A 26,836-nucleotide genomic window follows, 5' to 3' on the forward strand; every position below is an offset into this window, starting at 1 on the left:
GCCTAGCGGCTCGGCCCTCTTGAGTGACGTCTCCACGGAGGGCGGTGTCTTGGCGAGCGCTGGGGGGTGGGGGAGGGTCGTCTGTCTGCGCGTGCTCAGTGCGAACGTGTTCCTGTTGTGCTTGCTGGCTGCGGCATGGACTTTGGCTCCGCTCGTCGAGCTGTGCTTCAGCTGCTCGGTACTACGGCTCCGGCAGATGTCCCGGCACTGCTCCACTGGATGAGAACTACTCGTAAGCTGTCATAGCTAGAGCCCGGCCGTTTGCTGTTGGCCTAGATCTTGGGGTACCAGGACAGGGCGGGGAATGCACCAAGTTCCCAGGCAGCTCTTGGCCACCGCACACCTCTCACCTGGTTATCACAGTGCATTTTAGGAATGGATGCCTGAGAACCAACTTTAGGTGGTTTGTGATTTCCGTGCTGACTTTAGACAGGCTTCTAGAACTTCGTTCAGTTACTCGCACAGGCGGACTCTACCCGGAATAGCAATGTTCAAAAAGGTTTAAGGCTGTAGAATTATGCCTCTGACGCCCAAGTGCTGGGATTAAAGGTGTGCCTTTATCGTTCACCTATTTCAGACTTATTAAAAGCACATTTTAAAATGTTCTTTCCAGCAAGAAATAAGTGTGAGGGGAAAGATATGATAGCTGGACTGATTTGATTGTTCTGCGAAGTATTTATTGTACCCCAGAAAAAATATACAATGATTATTAATTCAAGATTAAATTGAAAACAAATAGTTAAGACTCTGGTGTTATAAATGACTTTAAAGTCTCTTTAAAGTCCAGTTGAAGAGTAGGAGGAGTGAGAATATGAGCAGAGAGGTCAAGACCATGGTGTGGACACCCACTGAAACAGCTTACCTGAGCTAATGGAAGCTCACCAACTCCAGCCGGACAGGGAAGGAACCAGCATTGGCCCAAACTAGACCCTCTGAATGTGGATGACAGTTGTATGGATGGGAAGACTGAGGGGCCACTGGCAGTGGCACCAGGATTTGTCTCTACTACTGGTACTGGCTTTTTGGAACCCATTCTCTTTGGCTGGATACCTTGCTCAGCCTGGATATAGAGGGAAGGGCTTTCCTCCAGCAATGTGCCTTACCCTCTCTAGGGAGTAGACGGAAGGTTGGGTGGAGGGAAAGGTAGAGGAAATGGGAGGAGGGGCGGAGTGGGAACTGGGATTGGTATGTAAAATGAAGAAAGATTTTTTTTGGGGGGGGTTGGAGAGATGGCTCAGAGGTTAAGAGCACTGGTTGCTCTTCCAGAAGGGCCCCTAGTTCAATTCCCAGCAACCACATGGTGGCTCACAACCATCCCTAATGTAATCCGGTGCCCTCTTCTGGCCTGCAGGGATTACATGGGGGCAGAATACCGTATACATGATAAATAAACATCATTTTAGGAAAAAAAAGATTTTAAAGTTGAGAATGAATTTTGATACATTAAGAAATGGGAAATCATCCAAAAATTGTAAGGAAGGGAAATGACAGATTACAGCAGGAGATTGTTTTTTTATAGCAGTCATGTGGGGTATATTATATCAAGGAACTAGGTAGATTGTTAACATTTGTGATGGGAGGTGAATGCATTCTCTGAGTTATTTAAAATGAGACAAAGGAAATCAGCTTCAGAAAAACAGTGGTAGGACTACATACTACATAGGAAAAGTGGGATTCTAAAATAAGAACATATGTGTGCACATACGCATGCTATAGCATCATGTGGCCGTCAGAACACAGCTTTGTTAAGTCAGTTCTCCCCTGCCACCTTTGTATGGGTTCAGGCCTACGACACTAGTGCCTTTAGCTGCTGAGCGGCTCACCAGCCCCCAAAGTGGGGTTTGAATCTTGGGCTGTCAGCCTTGACTGTGTTTTTCCCCATATATTTAATTAAATGTAAGCAGAAACTTCTAAAGGACTTATCACGCCCTTTCGAGAAGCTTTTCCCTCCCTCTCTCCTACTGCCTACTTTGTATAATTTGAGAAAAATCTTAACTGTCCTTAGGCGGTCAATTAACACTTCTTTAATCTCTTTCCAAAAGGTTAAAGTTTCCAAAGGACTGTTACTACACCTTCTGAAATAGCTGTCGTACAGACTAAAGGATGTTTGGCCTAACTAATAATTGAATAAATACAAATTAAAACAACCAACTTTTTTTTTTGCGTGTTGGTTTGGTTTTTTTTCAAGACAGGGGTTCTCTGTGCAGTCTTGGCTGTCCTGGAACTCACTTTGTACAACCAGGCTGGCCTCAAACTCTGAGATCTGCCTGCCTCTGCCTCCTGAGTGCTGGGATTTAAGGCTTGTGCCACCACCACCCAGCCCAGCTTTGTTTTTATGATTATATCCAGTGCTGGAGCAGATGGGTGAAGTCTATCTTCATTGTTTTCATCCAGGATCCTGCTGTTTATTCCATGCTCTCCTAGAATCCTTCCTCGTCCTGCCAGTAGGGAGGAAGAGGAGAAGGAGCGCTGGCATTGCAGGCAAGTGCCACCATACAAAGCCACCCATTTTTATTCATATCTGTCAGAACTATTTAGTATAATCACTCAGGAAATTTCAAAGTATGTTGCATAAAGCTTCAGCTTATCTGAGTACTTGAGGAAGAAAACAGAAGGAATCCATGCATGCCCAATGTTCATCATGGGGTTCCTAATTGTTCACAACTAGAGCTATTTCTGACTGTCCAAAGGTTAGGAGCTGGAGAAATGGCGGCTCAGCAGTTAAGAATGATCACTGCTTGGACCAGGTGGTGGCACACGCCTTTAATCCCAGTACTTAGGATGCAAAGGCAGGTGGATCTCTGTGAGTTGCAGGACAGCTAGGGCTGTTACACAGAGAAGTCTTGTCTCAAAAAAAAAATCCTCACTGCTCTTCAGAAGACCTGAGTTCAGTTCCCAGCACCTCTGTTTGTAACTCCAGTTCCAGGGAATATGACAGCTCTGCTTTCCAAGCACGCCCACAGACACATGCACACACATGCTACCACATGCACATACCACACACACTCAGCTCCAGGGAATAAGACAGCCCTGCCTTCCAAGCATGCCCACAGACATGTGCACATGCCACACACACGAGCACACACAGCTCCAGGGAATATGACAGACCTGGCTTCCGAATGTGCCCCCGCACACACAAACGTGCACACACACAAATTTAAAATACTAAAAATAAATTTTTCAAAGAATAAATGTTTGGATCAGGTGTGATAGCATAGACCTTTAATCCCTGAATGGGGGAGGCAAAGGCAGGAGGATTTCTATGAGTTCGAGGTCAATCTGGTCTTTGCAGCAAGTTCCAGGCTAGGGACCCTGTCTTAATAAACAAACAAAAAATAAAAATATTAAAAGGTAAATGCTTAGAAATTATGTAGACATGACAAATTAAAACGGCCTTTAGAATTCTTTTTTTGAGGGGTGGAACCAGTGAAATGGTTCAGTAAAGATGTCTGCTACTTAGTTTGATTTGAGTTCAATCTTCAGAACCCACAAGATGGATGGAGAGAATCAACTCCTGCAAGTTGTTCTCTGACCTCTGCCTGTGCACTGTGGTACACGTGCCCGCACAAGTACATACACAACATACATATAAATATATAAAAATAAAATGCAGTTTTTTAAGGTGAGCATGTTAGTACACACCTTCAGGAGACAGAAGCAGGCAGATCTCTCTGAGTTCAAGGCCTGGTCTACATAATGAATTCTTTTTGTTGTTTAAGTGAATTTCAGTTTTATACACTTCCATGATATATCAGTTTTGATATTGTTATAGCCATTATTAGGGAAAAATGATTTTCTAGTTAGTCTTTCCAAAAGTTATATGCTAACCACTAAAATTTATTTTACCTTGACTAAAAATTTCCTTTTGAAGTTTGAAAGGTCCTCTTAATTATGAATCAGGGGCAGTTGAATAAAGAAAAAAAAAACACTTTTGGAACAGAATAAGAGCATTTAGGAATATACATAAGTGTAACTATAGCTTATCAAAATAATCAAATCAGGCATGTTTTCACCTTGATCATGAAATTAGTAAATTTTTAAATTACTTTCAGCTATGTGGGAGGAGGGTGTTATGTGCATTTGAGTTTGGGCCCAGGTAGAAGCTCAAGGCTTAGAGCTAAAACTAGGTAGTTTTGGGGTGTGGGAACTGAACTTAGGTCCGCGCAAGAACAGTATATGCTCTTTACCACTGTGCCATCTTTCCAGCCCCGATAATGCTTGTAAAGTATAATTTTGGAAAGTGAATTTAATAAGCAGCACTGATCCTCAAATGCAAATGAACTTCTTAGATGATGGTTATGACTAATGAACTCTAAGACACTATTTGTACTATAATTATTTGTACGTCTTATGTGTATGTATGTAGGGGGGGCATGTGTGGAGAGATCAAAATACAACTCATGGTCAAACTCGGGTCAGTGGGCTTGCTAGCAGGCACCGTTGCCCACTGAACCATCTTGCCAGCCCCTACGGCAGTGTTCTAAGTGTGCAATTTATGTTCTCACACCCACCCACCCAAGCAGTCTTTAGATGTGGGATGATTATTTCCACTTTATAGATAGGGCAGTTGAGGTTCGGAGAGTTGAGTAACTGTAATAGGTTGGTAGGCTCAGGATTCCTATTCAAGCAGTCTAACTCTAAAATCTGCTCATCAGTCTGTTCAGGGTCTCTAGAGAGACTGTTCTTGGAACAGAGGTGAAGCCAGATGAATCAAGGGCTGACTTTTAACCACTTAAGATCTCTAAGTAGAACCAGCACAAAGAAGTCTGCAAGTTCTAAAGAAATCCCCGTCTGCCTTTGAACACAGTTAAGTCGGAATTCTCAGATTTTGGTTTTTTGGCTTTAAGGAAAAATAATTATTTGTACCATGTATAGGGTCCTCGCATGTAAAACTGTGAAACCCGTATGCCTTGAGTGTTCATCCAGTCAACATGTAACATTAAAGGTTTGATACCTACCATTCGAGCTGAAAGAGAAGAAAACGATTCAGAGTTACAGAGAGGCAGAGTCTAAGTCAGACGAACACAGAAATCCTATCCTTGCCTGTGTTCAGCCCCAGCAGCTGTACCCGCCAGCCGGGGGCCTGCACATGGTCGTCTGCCACGTGGTGAGAGGGCACAGTGAGCTTCCTGAGAGCCTTTGGTTTTAGAAGGTAAACTCATAGCAAGCCTTTGGTTTTGCTAGCATGACTGTAACTAAATCTAAAAGAACTAGGCCATAAAATATTTTCATTTACTATAATGAGGTTTTTGGTTTTCTTTAAGTTACTGATGTAAGTGAATTAAATTTGAGTCATACACGTTCTCAAAGTTTTCTCTGTAGAGAGCAGCTAAGCAGGTTCTAGGTATTAATTAACACCTTGGGAAATTTTAATTAGATTTTAGGAATACAGGGGGAAAGCTATTAGTGAGGCAGGACCAGAGCTTCTAAGACACTATTTAAGTTCTACCTAAGACAGTGTGAGTATATGTTAATATTATTTTGTTTCATTATAGGGTATAATATACCTCTTCTGGAGCTTACATGAATCAGTAACTTAGAGTATTAAGCTAGATAGGCAAGGGAAGAATAAAACAGCCTTTGCATATCAGTTCCGAGCCAAGTAGTCTGTTTTGGTGTTAATCACCCTTCTCAAATTATGCAAAGAAAGAATGTTCCTGTGCAGAGAGACCTGCGGTGCTGTGGAAAGAAGGACACCTTATAAGCATGACCAAATTTCATGTACCCTTACCGGCCTGCCTTTATCGCGACTGAGATTCATTTAGACTTAAAAGACTTGGTGTCCTACCCTGTAAGTGTAGTCTAGCTTTCTCTTCTTCATGTTGGTGCTGGGGCACTTAACTGACTTTGTTTGTAGCCTATGAAACATTATCCTATTTGTAGTTATTTATGACATGAATATATATGTTATTCTAAACAAATAAAATGTATCCTGTTTAAGCAGGGAGCCAGGCATAGTAGGCTCACACCTTTGAGTTTGAGGTCAGCCTGGTCTACACTGTGTGTTCGAAGCCAGCCAAGACTACACAGAAAGACCTTGTCTCAAAAAAACGAAAGAAGCCAGCAGCCAGCAATATGGTTCAGTGGGTAAGCCTGACAACCTGAACTTTTTTCAGTTTGCTCTCAAAAAATGCTTATTTTGTGTATACAGGAAGGAACCAATGCCTGAAAACTGTCCCCTGACTACTGCGCACACCAAATAAGTATTTTCCAAACGTATTCAAAGAAGGAAGTCAGGCGTGGAGGCACTCACCTATAAGCCTAGCATTGGAAAGGTTGGGGCAGGAGAATCATGATATCAAGGCCCAGAACCTGACTCGATAAAAATTTCTAGAAAAGAAGCTAGGCATGGTGGTGCCTGCCTTTAATCCCAGCACTCAGGAGGCAGAGTCAGGTGGATCTCTGAGAGTTTAAGACCAACCAAGGCTACACAGGGAGACCCTGTCTTTAAACAAAAAACAAAAAGGAGATAATTGTGTGCTATTGCACAAGATGGCTCTAGATAATAATGACATGTTTTCAAAAGCCAGAAGGTTTTGAATGTTTTCACCATAGATAAATGTCACACGTATAGGAGATAGCTATTTCTGACCTGATTTAAATGTTGGATAATATAGACATTACTTCATATTTTTATACATTACATTTGATTGTTTTTACAAAAAGATCATAGTACTGGGGAGATAACTGAGTGGGTAAAATTGCTTGCTGAGCAAGCGTGAGAACCTGAGTATAAGCCCCCAGTATCCAACTGGGGCATGGCAGCAAGTACCTGTAATCCAGCACTGGGGAGTGGAGAGAAGAGGACCCCTGGGACTGGCTAGCTGCTAGTCCAGCTGGATTGACAAGTCCAGATTCAATGAGAAATCCTGTCTCAAGTTAAGGTGGAGAGTGGCGCGGGGCTTTAATCCCAGCACTCAGGAGGCAGAGGCAGGCGGATCTTTGTGAGTTCGAGGCCAGCCTGGTCTACAACAGTTACTTCCAGGCTTCAAAAGCTACAGAGAACCCTGTCTCGAAAAGCCAAGAGAGAGAGAGGGAAACACTTAACATTGACATCTGGAATCCCACATTGGCGCAGATGAAGAAATGGAGGGAGTGGATGTCGTTCCCATCAAGATGTCCTTGATTTGTTTCTAGAACTACTTATGCTTCCCTCCCTTTCTGTTGTGATGCTAGGATCAAAAATAGGGCTTTGCACCCTCTAAGCATATGTTCAGCCACTCAACTTTACCATTAACCCTAACAGCTTTTTTTTTTTTTTTAAGATAGTTTCACTGTGTAGCCTGTGCTGACTTCAAGCACAATATTCCTGTGAACTAAAGTCACAGGATTGTGAACCATAATGTCTGGCTTCATACCTCTTAACAGTAAGAAAGACAATACCTTCCAGGCAGTGGTGGCACTCAGGAGGCAGAGTCAGTCAGGTGGATCTCTGTGAGTTCAAGGACAGCCAGGGCTATTGCACAGTGAAACTCTATCAAAAAAAAAAAAAAAAAAAAAAAAAAAAAAAACCAGAAAAAAAGAGGGAGGGAGAGAGAAAGACAATACCCTATGTTCCTTATATCCGAGCAAGAACTCATAATTAAAGCTGGTGGTGGCAGTGCATGACTATTTAATCCCAGCACTCGGGAGGCAGAGGTAGGTGGATGTCCGTGAGTGTGGGGCCAGCCTGGTAGCTCTGAGATCTACTTCCGGGACAGGGCAACACACAGAAGCCCTGTTGGGCATGGAGGGCTCATAATTACAACAGTATCTTCAGAGAAACACAAATGCTTCATTTTCTAAGTCTTTCCCAGTCAACATTTAGCATCCTGGAGAGTAGCAGCCCTCCAGCAGTGCCTCATTTCCAGATAAGCTGCCCTGTTTTATATTTACGAACTACTTACAAATGAGACAATCCAGCCCACAGAAAGTGTAAACTATAGTAAAACAAATGCCATTTTGTGCCTTTACCTAGTTTGGCCCACTATTAATCTTTTACCATATCTTTGCCCTTCTGCCAGACCATTCAGGTATTGACCACAGTCTTTAAAAGTGTGCCATTTGATTCCTGGAGCGATGACGTAGAGATTGGGAGCATCTGTTGCTCTTTCAGAAGTCCCGGGCTCAGTTCCCAGCACCCGTGTGGCAGCTCACAACTGTTAACTCCAGTTCCAGGGAATTCCACGCCCTCTACTGACTTCTACTGACAACCAGACACACACACACACACATAGTGCTCACACATTCAGACCCACAAAACAATCTATAAAGATCAAAAATTTTTTCAAAATTTTTAAGGAAATACGCTATCTTTGTCATGTATGTAACCATGCACTTCAGAAGATTTAAAATGAGGATCACTCTGAGTTCAAGGCCGATCTGGACTTTAGAGTAGATCTTGTCTCTCAAAAAAGATTGTGCATATGTGTGCGTGCTCTCTTCTAATGGTTACTGCCTTTTGATCTACGGCTTTCCTAGTCAGCACCAGTAACTACTAGCAGCAGCTAGGCCGCGAGAGCTGCAGCCTGTGGAAATTCTGTTCCCTCAGGTGTTGACCCTTTCAAAGCTACCAAGAGAATTTATCTAAATCTCCATCCACCTTATAGTATTCACAATTCGAGCCTAGTCTGTTTTAATGCACACCTTCCTAGACCTGGATGGAGTGGGAAGGGCCTTGGACTTCCCACAGGGCAGGGCACCCTGACTTCTCTTAGAAATGGAGGGGGAGGGGAGGGAGGGAAATGGGGGGAAGGGAGGAGGCAGAAATTTTTTTTTTTTTTTTTTGGTTTTTCGAGACAGGGTTTCTCTGTGGCTTTTGGAGCCTGTCCTGGAACTAGCTCTTGTAGACCAGGCTGGCCTCGAACTCAGAGATCCGCCTGCCTCTGCCTCCCGAGTGCTGGGATTAAAGGCGTGCGCCACCACCGCCCGGCTATAAATAAATTTTTAAAAAACTCACGATTCAAAGATTGAGGTAGAAACCTGCTTTCCAGAGAGATTGAATAGCAAGCAGCTGACCTCCTAGGTCTCCCAAGAAGTCCTGTGCTTTTCCTTGTCCCTCCTTATAGCACCTTCTCCACGTGACTCCTCCCTACAGCTTCCTGTCAACTGGTTGCTGACGCAGCCTCTGGGCCGCAGGTGAATTTTATTTAATCAAACACATCTTTGCCTCATTAAACAAATGTTCCAGAGCATAAACAAAAGTAACACACCTTAAAATAATATTCTATAACATGTGTGTATTCTTCATCTTTTTCATCAGGGCAAATAGGTTATGTAGTTGGTGCTAGTTTCACTCTTGTTTATCTGGTGTTTTTGAGACTAGTTTTATGTAGCCCCCGTTAGCCTCACTATGTAGCCAGTGACGACCTTCAAGGTGTGATCTTCCTGCCTCTTGGAGTTGCAGGCATTTGGTGCCACATCTGATTTGTGAATTGCTGAGAAGAAACCCGGCCTTGAACAAGTAGACAAGCACTCCACTGCCTGGGCCACAGCATCCCCGGCCCTGTTACTTTCAACACTTACTTTTTCAAGATACTCAGATTAAGGCTGTCTAGCCTTTGAATAATCTTTGAACATTTTCTAAGATTCATGTGCTGAAAGACAAAATATTTTACTTATTTTTTTTACTTATTATTATTTACTTATTAGAGCATTGAATACCCCGAAAACTAAAGGATTACTATTCATGAATCAAAGCAATTTAAAAGCCAGGCGGTGGTGGCGCACACCTTTAATGCCAGCACTCAGGGAGGCAGAGGCAGGCGGACCTATGTGTTCAAGGCCAGCCTGGTCTACAGAGCAAGTTCCAGGACAGGCTCCAAAGCTATACAGAGAAACCAAAGGGGGGGGGGGGCAGTTTAAATCGACAGGTTTTCGTGAATCTCTTTGCTTTTATTCGATGAGCAGTTTAGAGGAAGAAAACCTTTTTTTTTTTTTTTTTTTTTGCGGGGAGGGGAATGCTGGGAATTGAACCCAGGTCCTCTGGAAGAACAGTTAGTGCTGGTAACTGCTGGGCCATCTCTCACCAGCCCTCATTTTATTTTTAAACTTATGTTTTATATTTGTTTATTTTATGTGTGTGCACACTCCACAGCACATGTAGAGACAGGACAGCTTGTGGGAGTGATTCCCTCTGACTCTGTGGGTCCCAGGGATGGAACTAAAGTCTTAAAGAAGCATCTTTACCCACTGAGTCATCTTGACAGCCTGAAAAAGTCATGATTTTTGATGACACTTGGGTTAGCACTGTCAAGTCAGTGCTGACTTCTTGATAAGCACCTTACAAATTCACGCTGTCTGGTGGGAAGTGTATCGTCTGTGATCCTTCAGTCTAGGGCAGACTGCAAGAGCAGGCTCTATTTCTTTTTTCTTTTTATTCTTTTTCAGGGGATTTTGACGAATTCACTCAAGATAATAATGATGTTATGTTGAAAAACATAGCCGATGACCTTCGGAGCTGTTTGCCCCCAGAGGCCGTGCTTTGCTCGGAACAGCTGGCCCTTCAGAAAGTAAGTGTGTTGAACCGAATTAGTTTCTGTTTGTGCCACTCAAGAAATCTGGTTTTCCCGTTAGTTATACGATCAGCTTTAAGCAATTTTTTACTTGGTGTTTCGGTCACGTCTCCCTTCTCTTGAGACTTTAACCTTTGGATTCCCCTGCACTATTTTACTCAACAAATACTTTTTTAGAGAATCCATTTATCAGCATATTTTTTAAAAAATCAAGAATTAACAGTCTAGGCCTTTCAATTTACAAACACCTGAGCAGAGGAATTCACTCCTATGTTGTTGCTGGTGGGGGGACATTGGAGAGTATGGTTTACTTGCTTATTTGATGGGTTTGATCAGGTTTGATTGCTCAGGTCTTGCTCTGTAGAACTGCTGGTCTCAGCCTCCTGAGCGCTGGGGTCACAGGGGTGTGTCACCACACCCAGCTCAACCTTTCCATACATAGTATGTGGGTACTGTGAACCCCAAAGAGTTCTTAGAAAGTGCTCAGTCCTTCAAAGGGCTCTCAGAAGAGCAAAGTAGAAGACAGTGTTAAATTGAGACTTTGGAATACAGGTACTGGATTTGTAATGAAGTTGGGGTGCTATTAATATTCTTATCAACACCGTGCTATATAGTATAATATGTTAAATAAGGAAAAAGTATTCATTTATTAATAATTGACCTAGAGCCTTCAAAAAATACTGTGAAAGTTTTTAAAAGGAAAATGAAAATGAGCATGATAGCACTTGACAGGCTAAAGGCAGGAGGATTGCTGGGAGTAAGGGGCAGCTGTGGCTACGTTTTTATATTTTTAGTATATATATTAATATAATATATAATGGGTATTATGTATATGTACACACACATAAAAACACACATATATATATGTGTGTGTGTGTGTGTGTGTGTGTGTTTATTTATATTTGAGGCAGTTCCACTCTAACCTTGACTGGCCTAGAACTTGCTGTGTAGACCAGACTGCTCTGAAACTCACCCAGGTATCCATCTACCTGCCTCTGCCTCCCAAGTGCTCTGCTCAAGGCCATCACCACCATGCCTAGCCTGTTTTGTTTTGTTTTGTTTTGTTTTTATGCAGGTTATAATCAGGCTGGCCTTGAATTTACTATATATCCCAGACTGGCCTCAAACTCGGGCACCCTGCCTCAGTCTTCCCAATGCTGGTATAACAAATGGGAACACTACAATGCCCACGTATATAAGCTTGAAGTTTTAATAATATTTTAACAACTTGAAAACTTGGTTTTCTCAACAAAGATGACTTGCCAAGTATTTTGATGGTCATTGACATGTAAGACTCAAAAGTCATGTTTTGTGTCCTTCAGATTAAAGAGAAAGCTATCAGTGTCTCAGAAATACAATGAGAGAGGACCCGTAATCAGAATTGAATCAGCCAACTGTCTTTTGGGCCTTGTTCTGAGGACTTGGAAGAGCTGCTGGTGTTTTGCCTTATTTAGCAATAAAAAGAAGTTCCTTTGTACTCTGTTGCCTTTGATGTGTTTCTCCAGATACGACAGCAGCCAGAACCCACAGTTCATGTTGATGCATTCCTGTATGATGAAGACTTTATTGATTCATTATGTGAGGAAGGAAAGATGAGCAGAAACTACTGCACCGTGTGTGGCTCACACCAAACGGCTCCTTTGGGTAGGCATTCAAGTTTGCAAAGCTGTTACTTCAGTGTGCATTTTTTCTCATGTCTTGAGTGTGTAAATTTGTAGTCAGACTATTGGGCATTTTTAAACATAACAACTAAGTTCTGACATAGCAATACCAAAATTAAAGGTAGGGAGGGTACATAGAAATATTTTCTAAGGGTCAGCCAGGTGGCTCAGAAGGCAAAAGCGCTGCTGTCAAACCTGATGACCTGAGTCAGTGAGGTCCTCATGGTAGGAGAGAACCAACTTCCTCAAGTTGTCCTGAGTACCGCGTGCACATTGAGGCATGCACATTAGTCCAGGCTCACACTCACAAACAAGTAGGTGAGTGGGTGGGTAGGCAGATACAATGTCAGAGTGTGGAGGTCAGTTATTTAGTGTCCTGCCCAGAACTGTTTAAGCAGGGATGGCTCTTCAGCCCAGAGCCTAGTCAGACAGAAGTGGACAGGGGACCTGCCTCGTACTTCACGTACTCCAGAGGTTGGCACACAGAGCACATGCTGGCTCACTCCCGTGAGAGTGTAACTTCCAGGGCATCTGAAACCGTCTCCGTGCTTAGCAAGTCAGATGTGATCAGTTACTACTGGGTGTGGTTAGGCAGAGCAGAGGGGTCCCGAGAAGAGTTTATTTGGGCTTTGTTTTGACCAAGTGACACATCTCTAAAGATAACATTCACGGCATAGAAAAGGACGTGGCCGAGAGCTAGAGGAGAAGCTGACACGTGGATAGCTCAAATACCACATTCAAGGAACTGATTTGTAAACTTCTAGAACTAGGTTTGGCAAACAAAAACCTGAAGGTTGGGCTATGTCTCCCCACATAATCATTTATAAATGAGGACTGGATACCCAGAGCTGCTCAGCTAACTAACGGATCTGATGGTTGTCGCCGTGAGTGACTCTGACAAGTACTCAGAAGACAGGGATTTGTGTAGCCTTAGGGTCCCCAGAAGAATCACTGGTGTGGTGAGGGGCTGTGAGGGTGAGAGGTAAGGGAGCCAAGGGCTGCTGTGGCCCGGCCCCTCCCATCTCTGACTGTGTAACTCTAATCCTCTCTAGAGACTGGTCTGCCTGCTTCCATGTTTTGTTGCCCTCTTCTGTTTTATTATCTCCCCTTCCTGACAGTTAAATTATGTAAGACATGATGTTGGGAGTCTTTGAGTGTCCTCCGGGTCGGAGGAAAACCAGTCAGGCTGTCATGGGAACTAAGGTGAGGCCCTGTCTGGAAAGAATAAACGAGCAGAACAAACCCATAACTTGATGCGCATTCTCTCCTTTCTCCAGGCTTTATTTCTCATTCCTTCTCACTCATGGAGCTGAAGTTCCTTTATCATCAGGTACTGCCTGACCTGTCGGGAAAGGTCTTGGTTGACATCGGCTCCAGGCTCGGCACAGTCCTTTACGGGGTAAAGTCCAGAGTGTGAATGTCCTCAACACGTGGGAAATACTTTCTTCTGCTAGCAACAGCTTTGCCTGCCACCATCCAAGGTGACAGCTTGGCTTTATTATTAAAGTAACAGGATAAGGTCAAAACAGGATCCATTGGCAGGCTCCTAAATCCTGCTCCCTGGTAATAATTGGGTTTGGAATTTCAAAGACCAGCTGTCCTACTTCCTGCCCTGGTTTGTCTCCACAACACAAATGACAAATGTAAACAGGGTAGAACATGTGACTGGCTATCTCTCTCCTCTCCTTTCCCCTCCCACTACCCCTCTGGTTTTGTTTTGTTTTCTTTTGGGGTGGGACTTCAAGGGTGCTTTTCATGTGGGCCAGGCTGGCCTCAAACTTACTGTGTAGGTGAGGATAAACCTGAACTCCTGATCCTCCTGCCTCAGCCCACTAAGTACCGTGATTGCAAGCTTGTCTCGCTGTCTGGCTTCTTTTTCTTTGTGCTATATTAAAATAGTATACTGAACTTTGATAAGAACTCATAAAAATCACAAATTTACTTGACGTAAGAAATCTTTGTGTGTCCATAGCAAGTCACTTATTGGTTTTGGATATCTAGTTCCCTGTCTTTTAAGTGTATACTGGGTGATGTCCATGGATCCATTGTATCCAGTTTGCTGTAACCCAAGACAAAAGATATGCGCATTAATTTTGTTTCTGACATATCACTTCAGCAGGCGGGAGACAGGCAGGTGGATCTCTGAGTTCAAGGCCAGCCTGATCTACAGAGTGAGTTCCAGGACAGCTAAGGCTACACAGAAAAACCCTATCTCAACAAGCCAAAAAAAAAAAAAAAAAAAAAAAAAAAGGAAAGAAAAGAAAGAAAGAGAGAGAGAAAGAAAGGAAGAGAAAGAAATATTACATCACCATGTCTCTTGTTATAAATTCAAATCTTGGCTACCTCTAATGTTCTTAAGTCAATGTATAAAAAAACCTCAAATGTGGTTTCTGGTGGTCATTGGTTAAAGAAAGCATGTGGCCACAGCAGTGACTCCTGCCAGAAGCAGGTGCCATCACTTCCGGCCTTGCTGCCTGCTTTAGGCAGAAAGAAACTTCCATTCTGTAAATAGATGGCACAATTCGATGGCTTTTGTTATTGTTGTTCCTGTCGGGGTTGGGCTGGGTTCGAGACCGAGTCTTGCCAAATCATCAGACTGACCTTGGAGTGGTCCTCAGACTCAGCCTCCTGAGTGCTAGTGTTAAAAGTGCGGCTGTTCTGCCCGCCTCGCCCACTGGCTTTTCCTTAAAGAGTATTGCCCATCTTGAGGCAATAAGTTGAAGGGTAGGCGGGGAGACGCCGTCCTCTGGCTTCCTCCCGTGCTCATGAGCACACACGCCTGCAAACTCACTTACATGACAGCACATACACACACAGAAGATGAAAGAGCAAAGGGGGAGGGAAAGGGAAAAAATGCAAAAATGTAATGTTAAATAATTGTGACTGTGATCATATAGTGTCAGGGCTGGTAATGTAAATATTATAAATGTATAAATGTGACACTTTATAGTAACTCGCTGATTGAATCAATACTAAACTTCTTAATACCAACATATGTACTTTAAAACATAAATGTCTATGGTGGAGCCCTGGATTCAAACTTGAAGCATATGTTGATAGGCAGACAGGAGCCAGCCGTAGTGGTACATGACTGATCTTACCATCAGAAGCTAAGAGTTTGGGCTGGAGAGATGGCTCAGCGGTTAAGAGCATTGCCTACTCTTCCAAAGGTCCTGAGTTCAATTCCCAGCAACCACATGGTGGCTCACAACCATCTGTAATGAGGTCTGGTGCCCTCTTCTGGCCTGCAGGCATACATGCAGACAGAATATTGTATACATAATAAATAATTAAATATTTTTAAAAAAGAAGCTAAAAGTTCAGAGCCAACCTGGGCTACATGAATCCTGTCTCAAAAAAATTAGTCAAATTACCTGACCTTTCCTTCCATATTATTTTTGTTACTCCGCAGCAGAAAGAGATTGCAGTCCCCAGCAGTCCTGCACTGCTTGTGAACTGGTTTGGTCGGTTACCTTTCTTCCCTAGTTTGAAATGGTTGATATGTGGTCATCATTGCATTCCCTACAGCCTGACTCCTTGCCTGCTCTGCCATGATATGACTTCCAGAAACTGCAGAGGCAGGGAATATGGTCACTTTCATCATTTCCGGCTTTGCTGAATGCCTAGTTTTATCAGGAAAGTTTAGAAACCAGCCTCAAAAATATAGCTAAATGATAGACATTAGTAGACATCAATCAGGGCCCCGGTCAGTAAAGTTCTGAACACTGTGAGTCTGTGACAGTGGACATAAACCTCTGCGTAAACGCTGCCTGCTTCCTTCCTGCCGTGTCCTCTGTCTCAGGGCTACCTCTACAGCTCAGCAGCGCGGCTCTGCGGAGTGGAGCTCAACCGAGAATTTTGCCAACTGCAGGAAATGATCATCAAAAAATACGAGTTCGGCGACAGAGTAAAGGTACCGTCACAGCATGTTCATGAACCTTACCTAATCGCCGCTGTGTTCTCACCTATTGCTGCTGTGTGTAGACTGACTGAGGTGGCTGGTGTGTCATTAGAGAGCTTTTTCCTCTTCTTTCTCCATATCACAGTTCGGATAGCAGGACTGCAATTCTCCAGCGCTTGGCTGCCAGTGTATTTTATAAACTGAAATGAAAGAGCCTGCACTGTTCATAATTATTATGTAAATGTCACAGGATAGTGGTTATTAGGGAAGGATGTCTATGTTAGGCTAGAACAAAAATCACAAGACAAAGATTTGGGGGGTTTTGACTTTTTTTTGGAAGGGGTCTGCTTATTTTTTTTTTTTTTTTTTTTTTTTTTTTTTTTTGAGACAGGGTTTCTCTGTGGCTTTGGAGCCTGTCCTGGAACCCGCTCTCTAGACCAGGCTGGCTTCGAACTCACAGAGATCCACCTGCCACTGCCTCACCAGTGCTAGGATTAAAAGCATACGCCACCACTACCTGACTGAAGGGATCTGTTTAATGCAGTAATCTTTGACATTTTGGTAAGGTGCTTTACTTCTCATGGCAATATAGAGAATATTAAAAATCTCTGATATTACGTAACATTGAAAAACTCAACGAGTTAAAGATTTACAGACTGGAGAGATGGCTCAGTGGTTTAGAGCACTTGCTGCTCTTGCAGAGGACCCAGGGGTTCTCATAGCCTACATCCAGTGTTCACAATTGCTTGTGACGTCAACTGCATGTGATCCAACGTGCTCTTCTGGTCTCTACAGAAACCAGAGAATACAAATAAAGAAGTGTGCATACAAATAAGGAGGCTCACAAGCACGCACATACACACACACATGCATAAAGAACAATCAGTTACACACATACATAAATAACAATCAGTAAAGTTTTTAAAAAGATTAAGATCAAGGCTTCCCCTTTTTTATAAAAGGTAATTGTTTTATTTCCTCAACTAACTGCCCGTCTAAACTTCGAAATTTTTGTATCTGCTGTTTCCATTCTTATTTCCCACATCTTTCTTGGTTTATAACCTTTTTCTATTAAAAAGAAAATAGTACTTCCACGCTGTCATTGTGTTGATAATAGATGTCTGAGTTTGATCTGCTCTCTTGACTCCGGGATCTGTTGTTTTGCTTTCTCCTGTGCCTTCCCTCCAGGCTGGCACTAATCCTTCACTCTTTGCTGTCATCACACTTGGCTCGCTCCTGTGACCACACTGGGGAGTTCCATAAGTTGGGTTTCTTCATCCCATTAGTGCAGTGAACCGTATTCAGGTCCAGATGCTGTTGTCTCTTTAACCTGGTGTGTGCCCCTGCATAATAGCTCACATCTAAGAGCTGGCCACTAAATATTGGTTGGGTTTGGTTGTTTCATGGTTTCGGTGCTGCCAGCAGTCCAGAGTCCGCCCCTCAGCATCCCTTAGGGTTTTCCTGGCACCCTGAGAGCTCTTCTGCTGTATGCCATGATTAATTGGTCCTTCTGATTCTTCTTTCCCTCGTTTGTGTAGTAGAGGAGTGGAGAAAGAAAAATAAGAAGTAAAGATAGGTGGGGAAGAGAAAGGAGGAACTAAGGATAAGAAGAGAGGATGAGGATAAGTCAACTGATTAGTTTACATATCTGTTCATAGCTATGCTACATGTTTATAATGTCTGAAATTATTAACTGGGTTGGTGACGAGAGCCTTGCCCTCTGAGCCGTCTTCTTATTGAAGACTGTGTTAAAGCTGTGCTTAAAGGTTCTAGGGCAAATAAATTAAAACTTTTCAGAATGTTTATTATGTAAATGAAAGAATGTTTTTTTTAAAAATCAGACCCCATCACCTTGCATATCATATATTTGTAAAGCTTGAGTATTTATTTGAAAATAACATAAGGTAAAGACTTTCTTTTCCTTTTACAGTATAATCTATTTGTTTTGCTCCTGAGCCGATAAGTGTGTCTTCTTGTTACCATGCCTGTTGTCTGCAAAGCCTTAATTATTGAGTTATATAGGATTTTTTAAAGATTTATTTTGGTTTCTTTTTGTGTATGAATGTTTTACCTATATTTATGTCTGTGCACCATATGGGGTGTCTGACCACAAGATCAGAAGAAAGCATTGGTTCCCCTGAGAGCAGAGTTACAGAAGGTTGTGAGCGGCCGTGTGGGTGCTGATAACCAAACCTAGGTCCCCTGGAAGAACAACAAGTGCTCTTAACCACTGAGCCAACTCTTCAGCCCTATATACTATTTAAAAAAATTGTTTTGCTTCTTTTTCCAGGTAGATAATACATTCAAGTAAATTTTAGAATCAGGTTAGCATAGGGCATATTAATATTTGACAGTTTATAAGCTAATGGTTTGAGGGTTTGGGGTTTTTTTTTGTTTTTAAGATTTTCTTTTAAGTGTATGTGTTGTGTTCTTGCCTACCATATATGTCTATGTATCACATGTGTGCCTGGTACCCACTGAGGCACTGGATCCCTTGGAATTATGGAGTTCCAGACAGCTGTTAGCTACAATGTAGGTGTTGGGAACCAAACCCCAGTCCCCTGCAAGAGCAGTAAATGCTCTTAACCAGTGAACCATCATTCCAGCCCCTTGAGGGTTTTCGTTTTCATATCTATCTTTAAATTTGTATATTGTGTAATAGGGGCTGATAACCACTATGAAAAACTACCTACCTGAGAGTACAAGTCTAGTTGGGCAGACCCATAATTTACTCCTTTACACCCAGATCTTTTGGCTCTTAAACCTAACAGTGTAATTATCATGGAAAAATAAAATCTCTGAATTCAGTTAAAAAGAAAATAATTATGAATCAGGGGACACAATTATAACGAAGCAAGTAATTCCATAGCAAGAATTCTTTACAAGCTTCTGGGTTTACTAGATCCTAAGATCTCTGTGTGGTCTTGCATAATCCTGAGCCAGTCGGTGTTTCTTACGTAGCTGTGAGGTGCGTTGTCCTCACTGTCTTACATGCGCTCATTCCTCCCTAGGTGCTTCATGCAGACGTCTGTACCCAAGGTCCACTTCTGCAGAGTGCTGACGTCATTGTAATGAATAATGTCTTCGAATATTTTCTTACTGAGGCTGAACAGGCCAGGTATGTTATTTACTTAAGCAAGAAATCTGTTATTACATATATCCAGCAAGGTGTGAAAAGAGACTGACTATAAGGTAGGAGTGTTTTCATGATGACTTTAAAAAGACACGCTCATCTTTTTTGTTGTTTTATTTACTTGTTTTTATTATTTTTTTAAAGAAATTTATTTATTTATTATATATACACTTTCCAGGAGACAGTGCCAGATCCCATTACACATGGTTGTGAGCCACCATGTGGTTGCTGAGAATTGAACTCAGGACCTCTGGAAGAGCAGCTAGTGCTCTTAACCTCTGAGCCATCTTTCCAGCCCCTTATTATTTTTTTAATATATGAGTGCTTTACCTGCCTGTATGCCTACATGCTAGAAGAGGACATCAGATCCCATTATAGATGGTTGTGAGCCACCATGTGTTTACTGGGATTTGAACCACTGAGCTGTCTCTCCAACTAAACTTGTTTTTTTAATGATTTTTATTTATTCTTTGACAGTTTTATACATATCGACTTATTTTAATAAGGAAACACATTAAACACAAAATGCAAAGTTTTGAAAAAAAACAATTTTGTGAAATGTATTTAATTTCTTTTTGGAGTTTACATGTATTTATCTATTTGTGTGTGTGAAGCCTTCTTCCTCGGGTGTTAACAATGTCTAGGAAAGGACTGCCGTATCTTCTCCTTCTGGGTGTTTCCAGCAGGCAGAGTGCCCCCTTAGAGAGACTGCTCCTGGTGAGGTTAGCTGAGCCTGCTTCCTGGTCAGCTGTCCACCATGAGCCCCATCTTCTTGCTCAGCTACATGCAATATCCTGTTCAGGTGTATAAAATAAACACACTGAGCTTCTCCATCCAAGAGCACAGCCCACCCAACCCCAGTTCTTCTGTGCGTGTGTCTGTCTGTCTCCTCTCTTCATTCTCTCACTGCCCCTAGGCAGGCTCCTGGGACCCAAACCCTATGAGGATGCAGCACTTCTGCATGAGCCCATGGCAGGGAATTCAGCTAAATAGCTAGTTCTGGGTATCCTGAGCTCTGAGACCTGTTTCAGATAAATGAAAAGATCGTGCTAATACAGTTCTTTAGTCTTGTATTAAATCAGCTTGTAAAATATATCATTTTTAGGAACCACATTACAATAGAAAGTAATAGTTCTAGCTGAAACAGTGACATTTATTATTGAACATTGCTATGTGATATTATACTCATCCAGGGAAAAGGAACATTGTATTATCTTATTAATAACTTCTGAAACCTACTAGTCATAACCTCAATCAAAAATAAGTGCAGCTGGACAGTGGTAATGCACCCCTTTAATCCCAGCATTTGTGAGGCAGAGGCAGGTGGATCTCTGTGAGTTTGAGGCCAGCCTGCTCTACAGAGTGAGTTACAAGACAGGCTCCAAACCTACAGAGAAACCCTGTCTCAAAAAAAAAAAACAAAAATTGCAAATGATACCACTTGACCCACCCACCTGACCCATCTCACTGCAAAACCCGTGCTCCCCTGTATTGCCTCATCGGTGCTCCCCACTGGTGTTGTAAACTGTCAAAATTATAACATAGTGTAGGGATCTGGTACATATCAAGCCTGAGAGTTAAACAGAACTGGTCAAACACACCTTGCACTCTAAAATGAATCAGCAGGTCCCATCTCATTATCCTTTAAAACTGGCTGGTCCCACCAAACCTTTGCCGGTGCCATGTGGTAATTGGAATTCCATCCCAGAGTACCACAGATCCACTCTTGATGTGAGTGTTTAAAGATCTGATCTACACACCACACAGGTCCACACTTAGTTTTGGGTCCTGGTTTCTGTGCCCTCTGTTGTCCCAGGACTCTTCATCTCCCTCCACCCAGCCCTGGCTTCCGTCTGAAGCACTGAGTCTCATGTGTTTCACAGAGAAACTGCAGAGTTTTGGTGCTGGTCCCGCTTGGCTTGTGTGGCTCTGAAAGTTTGTTTCTCCTCATGCGGAAACTTTCCAGCAGCCCACATCCCCATCTCGCTCATCTCAGAACTCTAACCTCATAACTTTGCCAACACCCCTCAGGAACTGGAAAATTTGTCAATTTCTACTGTGTTGCTGTAGTTCTGTTTCCTGTGGGTAAACATTTTACCTCTAGATTTCTAGATACTGTCTGCATTTTCTTTTGTCATCTTTATTCAGAAAAAAAATCCATTATCAAGTAAAAGCTAGCATGTTAAGTTTTTGCTTTGCTTTTCTTAGTGAAGTTTTGAGTCTCAGCAAAACTGTAAAGAAAATAAAGATTTCCTGTAGGCCCTACCCCTGCACCTAAAGGGTCTGTGCCACTATCATCCTTCCCATCAGAACAGTGTACTTATTATGATATTATGATGGCTCTTTGGTCCGCCATAGTCACCAGAAGCCCCCGGTCCACAGTAACATTCACTCTTGTTGTGTGTTGTGCAGCCCACATATGTATGTAAATGTGTAATGACACGCACTCAACCTTAAGACATGGACAGTAGTTTCACTGCCCTCAGAATCCCCTGCTCAGCCCTTGGTCCTGCACTCTGGCCTCACCCTTGGCACCACTGGGCTTCTCAGCGACCCATAGCTTTCGTTTCCAGCAGGAGATGATTAGACTCACACGATGCAGAGCCCTTCCAGGATAGCTTCTTCTCTAGCAATAGGCATCTGAGGTTGCTCTGTGTCCTCGCGACTTGAGCACGCATTTCCTTTTAGTGCCGAACAATATGTAGTTGTCTTGATATATCACAATTTTTCCATTCCCCTGAAGGACATCATGATTGCTCCCAGTAAATATTCATGTACAGATCTTTTTGTAAATACAGCAAAGTGTGCTGGATTTTGTGGTAAAGAATACATCCAGGATTGTGCTTCTTTTGTTGTTGTTGTTGGTGGTGGTGGGTTTTGTTTTTTGGTTTTGTTTGTTTGTTTGTTTGTTTTGTTTTTCTGTTTTGTTGAGATTGTGTTTAATTCTGTGGCTGAGGCTGGTGCCCAGAAGCTCACCATAGTCTCCAGACTGGCCTCCAATCCCAGAGGATCCTGTTGCTTCGGTTTCCTCAGTGCTAGGATTCCAGGTGTGAACGACCAAACTTGGATGAGGCAGAGTCAGTGGCTTAGCATGTTTGAGGCTCTGTTTCTCTTCCCAGCATGAGAGGAAAAAGAGGAGACATCTCCGTTATGATTAATATGTAATATTATCTTACTGTCATTTTATTGTATCGGTTTTTTATGTGTTCTAGTGCCTGGGACTACATCATCCATAATGTCAGAAAACAAGGCTCGTTATTAGTGACAGTACCAAGTCTCCAAGATTCTCTCTTAGGTCTTAAGAAGGTACGTAACCACTTTTCCTGCTGTTGATTGTTTAGTTAGTTTGGTCGTGGTGGGAATTAAAACTAAGACTCCCGAGCTGGGCAGGTGGGTCTCTGAGTTTGAGCCCAGTGTGGTCTATAGAAAGAGTTCTAACGCCGGGCGCCTTTAATCAGGAGGCAGAGACAGGCGGATCTCTGTGAGTTTAAGGCCACGGTCTACAGTCTACAGAGCCAATGTCAGGACAGTCTGCAAAGCTACAGAAAAACCTTGTTTTTTGTTTTTTTTTTCATTTTGGAAACCAGAACATTTATTTTATGACAGACTGAAATCCTCAAGATGAACTGGATGCTGCAACAGTGGCCCGCTTGGGTTTAGGGGTTGTCCCTTCACGGAATCCATGTCTGAATCTTCGGTAGACAATTTTTAGGAGCCTCCTCCGCCCGGTCCCGGTAGTGTTTCGTCTCTTAGCCTTGGCACTCCAGTTATACTTTCTCTTGCGCTTGGCAGGGTAGCCACATGTGCCACAGGTAGACTTCTGAAGGTGGTAGACCTTAGAGCCACAGCAGCGGCACAACGTGTGCGTCTTGTTATGACGCTTTCCGAAGGATGACGTTCCTTTCGTCATCTTGCTTCTGCCGCCGAGGCCAAAGAGCCAGAAAAACCTTGTTTTGAAAGCCAGAGAGAAAGAGAGAGAGAGAGAGGGCGGGAGGGAGGGAGGGAGGGAGGGAGGAAAGGAGAGAAAGGAAGGAAGGAAGGAAGGAAGGAAGGAAGGAAGGAAGGAAGGAAGGAAGGAAGGTCGGTTCTAAGACCGCCAGGACTACACAGAGAAACCTGTCTTAAAAAATACAAACAAACAAGAAAATCCCTAGGCCCTGCATGCTAGGCAGGCAATGAACTAGTGATCTGTATCACAAGCCCTTCACCATTTTTCTTACCTAAACTTGGCTTTTTTCTGATAACTATTATAACATTCTAGACTGAGCAAGACAGTGTTGCAAAAGTTCTGCTTTGTGGTTTATTTTTCTGCCCTCAAAAGCACTGAAATATCATTTATATCTGGGTATAGATTCCTTTGTTTCTCTACAGTTTTTAATAGCAGTGTGGTCATAGTTGTAGGTTAATAAACACTAGTGAATGTGGGTAAGACCCCCACATTAGCTAAGGGGGAAGGGTAACCCCAACCCCATGGGAGACTGGGACAAGAAGACCACTTGAACCCTCTGGTTTGAGACCAACCTGGTCAACAGAACCCCCTTGTCAAAAACTAAACTGGAAAAATGAATACCCAAATCATAATCCTGTCTTTTAGAACAGAAGAGATTGAATGCATTTTTTCCAGCCAGTCTCCATGTCAAGACTCTGCCATACAAAATAAAGGTGCTGCAGTGGGTCGAAGTTGTCCAAGGATTTCAAGTGAAGGGGAAGGCTGTACTTTTTGTGCAGTTTGATTTCCCAAATCTGTTTGAAATCTTTTTTTCTTTTGAAGTCTGTAACCCAGGCTGGTCTACTTGAGAGTGGTGATGGAGGTTAATTGTCAGGTCCAGGTGAATCTAGAATCACCTGGGGTCTGGGCCTCATGGTTGTGCGGCAAGCATTCTTGAATGTTGCACCATCTCTCATGCCCTAATTTTGCTTCTTATAGTACAGGAAGTAATCAAGAAATGTGTAAAGAAAGATATTAATCCTGATTTACCATCTTCATTTCTTTCATGAGAACTCTGCCCATCAGTAATGTCATCTACCAGAGTTTTCTGCTCTCATAAAAACATCCCTTTTAAAATATACTGTTGGTCAGGCATAGTGGCACATGCCTTTAATCTCAGCACGTGGGAGGCTGAGGCAGGAAAAAGTCTGAGTTTAGGTCAACCTGGTATACATAGCAAGTTCCAGCCCAGCCAGAGATGTGTAGTAAGACCCTGTTTCCAAATACATACATACATACATACATACATACATACATACATACATACATACATATGCCTGCATCAGTGGGTTTTTTTCACTTACCAAAACAGTGACTTTTTAAAGATTTATCGATGTATGTAACTGCTTTGCCTGCATGTATGTGTGTGCACCACATGTGTGCTTGGTGCTCACATTGGTCAGAGAGAGCATCAAATTCCTTGGAACTGGATTTAGGAATGGTTGAACCACCATGTGAGTGCTGGAAACAAAACCTGGGTCCTCTGCAAAAGCACCAAGTAATCCTAACTGCCGAGACATTTCCCCAACCCTCAAAATAACAATTTAATACTGTGTACGTAAGTCTGTCCCAACAGCCATTGACACCTGTAGTTTCGGCAATCCAGAGGCGAGGCAGCAACAAGGAGGTTCGTGAATGACCTCAAGGCTATCCAGGCCTATATCAAAAAAATCTGATCTCAAAAAGAAAAAAAGAAAAAAAGAGGTCTAGAGGCATGGCATGTATATATACAAATAATAAATACAATGAATTGTTAAAAACTTGTAAAAGTTAGACATGTTGGTGCAAGTCTATAATCCCAGTATGTGGAAGGCTGAGGCATGAAGATTGAGAGTTGGCTGGAGGCCAGCCTGTCTCAGAAAATGAAAAGTTGGGGCTGGAGAGATGGCTCAGCAGTTAAGAGCACTGGCTGCTCTTCCAGAGGTCCTGAGTTCAATTCCCAGCAACCACATGGTGGTTTACAACCATCTGTCATGAGATCTGGTGCCCTCTTCTGGCCTTCAGGGATACATACAGGCAGAACACTGTATACAGAATAAATAAATACTTTTTTAAAAATGAAAAGTTGCCAGGCACTTAATCCCAGCACTCAGGAGGCAGAGACAGGTGGATCTCTATGAGTTAGGGATCAGCCTGGACTACAGAACAAATTCCAGGACAGATCCCAAAGCTACAGAGAAACCCTGTCTCAAAAAAACAAAACAAAAAGCAAAACAAACAAACAAAAAAAAAAACAACTTTGAGGCCAGTGCAGTTGCTCAGCAGGCAGCAACTCTTGCTCTTCAGGCCTGGCATCCCGGGTCAATCCCCATATTGCACGTGGTGGCGAGAAGGGCCTCTGGAGGGTTGTCATCCAATAGCCACATGTGCATGTGTGACAATCGTTAAATTTGTGTAAAAAGAAAACTACTTTAAACATTATGTGAGTTAAGCCCAAACTGAGTTTAGCTGAATCGCACTGCCGCAGAGTCCAACCCAGTGCTAGGACATCCAACCCTACTGTCCATCCCTGATGGCATGGCTGATGTGGGCTTGCTGGGAAAACTGGCGCTGACTCCAGCCGCTGCTCTGTGCCCAAGCCCCAAGGTCTTCTCCAGCCAACAGGATAGGATTTCTTCAGTTTCGATATCCTTTTGACAGGTTCTATCCAACTGCCTTTGAAGATGAATTTTTTAATTCTAATTTTAGGCTGAATTCAAACTCCTTACTGTTAGATGCCCTTAGACTTATGATCCTTCTGCCTCCATCTCCCAAGTGCTAGGATTATAGATCTTTAAAGTAAATATGAGAACATCTCATGCCTTGATTTTCTCCTATTGTGGTGGAGAACTATAGTCCATGTGAAGCTCCTCACACAGGGATGTACAACCCGTGGCTGTGATGTCATGTGACCCGGGATAGCTACAAATGTGGCCCAGCACAAAGTTGTAAACTTAATTAAAGCATCATGAGTTTTAAGTTTTTGTTTTTATAACAGTGGGAATTTTGTAGATGACCATATCATGTTGCAGTACCATACAAAATAAATGTATGTGTGTTGTGTGGGATATATATTCAGTACCTACATTAATTAAAAAATCTGTTGAGCACTTACTTAGGGTGATATTGTGAAATTCCAAGCAATAGGATCATTTTGGAAGTTTCATGTTGTTTGCTTGCTTCCTCCTAGACTGATGTGCAGCTGTCCTGCTGGGTGGAAGAGATACCACTGAACCTAGATGTGTGCCAGCAGTCGGAGACTGACAGAGAAGCTCTGGAACAGATTCACTTATATAGGGTTCTCTAGCACGGAAGTGACCTGTGTGTGATATGTTGATTTGCTTTGTGTAACTCTTTCAAGTTTTTATCTGTGATGCTGTGCCTGTAAATAGCTGCGTGTGATTGATTATGCACATCCAGTAGTGTATATGGATGTAAGTAAACTGTGTAATAAGATCATTAAAGTATTTATATGAAATGTTGTGTTTGCCCTTTTATTCTGATACAAACATAAGTGTATCTGTGTTTAGTTTACACACCACCTCCAAATGTGACCTCTAGGAAGTCCAAGAGTGACTTCTTTCACACAAAGGAGAAGGCAGATCTCACTGTGTCCCATTTACTGTGTCTGGTAAGACTTCTTTAGACTTTAGACGTTAGCTTCATGTGAAGAGTCTAAGA

At 42.7% G+C, this 26,836-nt stretch overlaps 2 protein-coding genes across 7 annotated transcripts; one reads left to right on the forward strand and one right to left on the reverse strand.

Annotated features, from left to right (window-relative positions):
- The first annotated feature begins 64 nt into the window (after positions 1-64).
- On the forward strand, positions 65-26,633 carry LOC119818533. 6 transcript variants are annotated; one of them, XM_038336003.1, is made up of 9 exons: positions 82-232; positions 5,945-6,087; positions 10,369-10,490; positions 11,999-12,137; positions 13,432-13,553; positions 15,957-16,067; positions 19,067-19,173; positions 22,401-22,494; positions 26,346-26,633. In XM_038336003.1, the coding sequence occupies exons 3-9, from the start codon at positions 10,407-10,409 to the stop codon at positions 26,460-26,462; spliced, it is 774 nt and encodes a 257-aa protein (XP_038191931.1). In that variant the 5' UTR covers positions 82-232; positions 5,945-6,087; positions 10,369-10,406; the 3' UTR covers positions 26,463-26,633. The 6 variants fall into 6 exon arrangements, with proteins under 6 accessions (XP_038191928.1, XP_038191931.1, XP_038191929.1 ...); XM_038336001.1 differs by lacking the exon at positions 82-232 and adding an exon at positions 4,758-5,791; XM_038336004.1 differs by lacking the exon at positions 82-232 and adding an exon at positions 4,758-5,152.
- Positions 22,805-23,098, reverse strand: LOC119818535 (60S ribosomal protein L37-like). Its single transcript, XM_038336006.1, has one exon. The coding sequence runs from the start codon at positions 23,096-23,098 to the stop codon at positions 22,805-22,807; it is 294 nt and encodes a 97-aa protein (XP_038191934.1).
- Positions 26,634-26,836: the final 203 nt, after the last annotated feature.

This window comes from Arvicola amphibius, chromosome 7 (genome assembly GCF_903992535.2).
Source record: "Arvicola amphibius chromosome 7, mArvAmp1.2, whole genome shotgun sequence".
Lineage (NCBI taxonomy): Eukaryota > Metazoa > Chordata > Mammalia > Rodentia > Cricetidae > Arvicola > Arvicola amphibius.

What these genes read in the sequence shown, in the direction of transcription:
- LOC119818533 (XM_038336000.1), top strand. Translation starts at nt 136, where the DNA reads ATGGACTTTGGCTCCGCTCGTCGAGCTGTGCTTCAGCTGCTCGGTACT. An exon ending in AACAGCTGGCCCTTCAGAAA is followed by an intron (nt 10,491 to 11,998) that starts GTAAGTGTGTTG and finishes GTGTTTCTCCAG; the next exon opens with ATACGACAGCAGCCAGAACC. An exon ending in ACTGAGGCTGAACAGGCCAG is followed by an intron (nt 19,174 to 22,400) that starts GTATGTTATTTA and finishes TATGTGTTCTAG; the next exon opens with TGCCTGGGACTACATCATCC.
- LOC119818535 (XM_038336006.1), bottom strand. Translation starts at nt 23,098, where the DNA reads ATGACGAAAGGAACGTCATCCTTCGGAAAGCGTCATAACAAGACGCAC.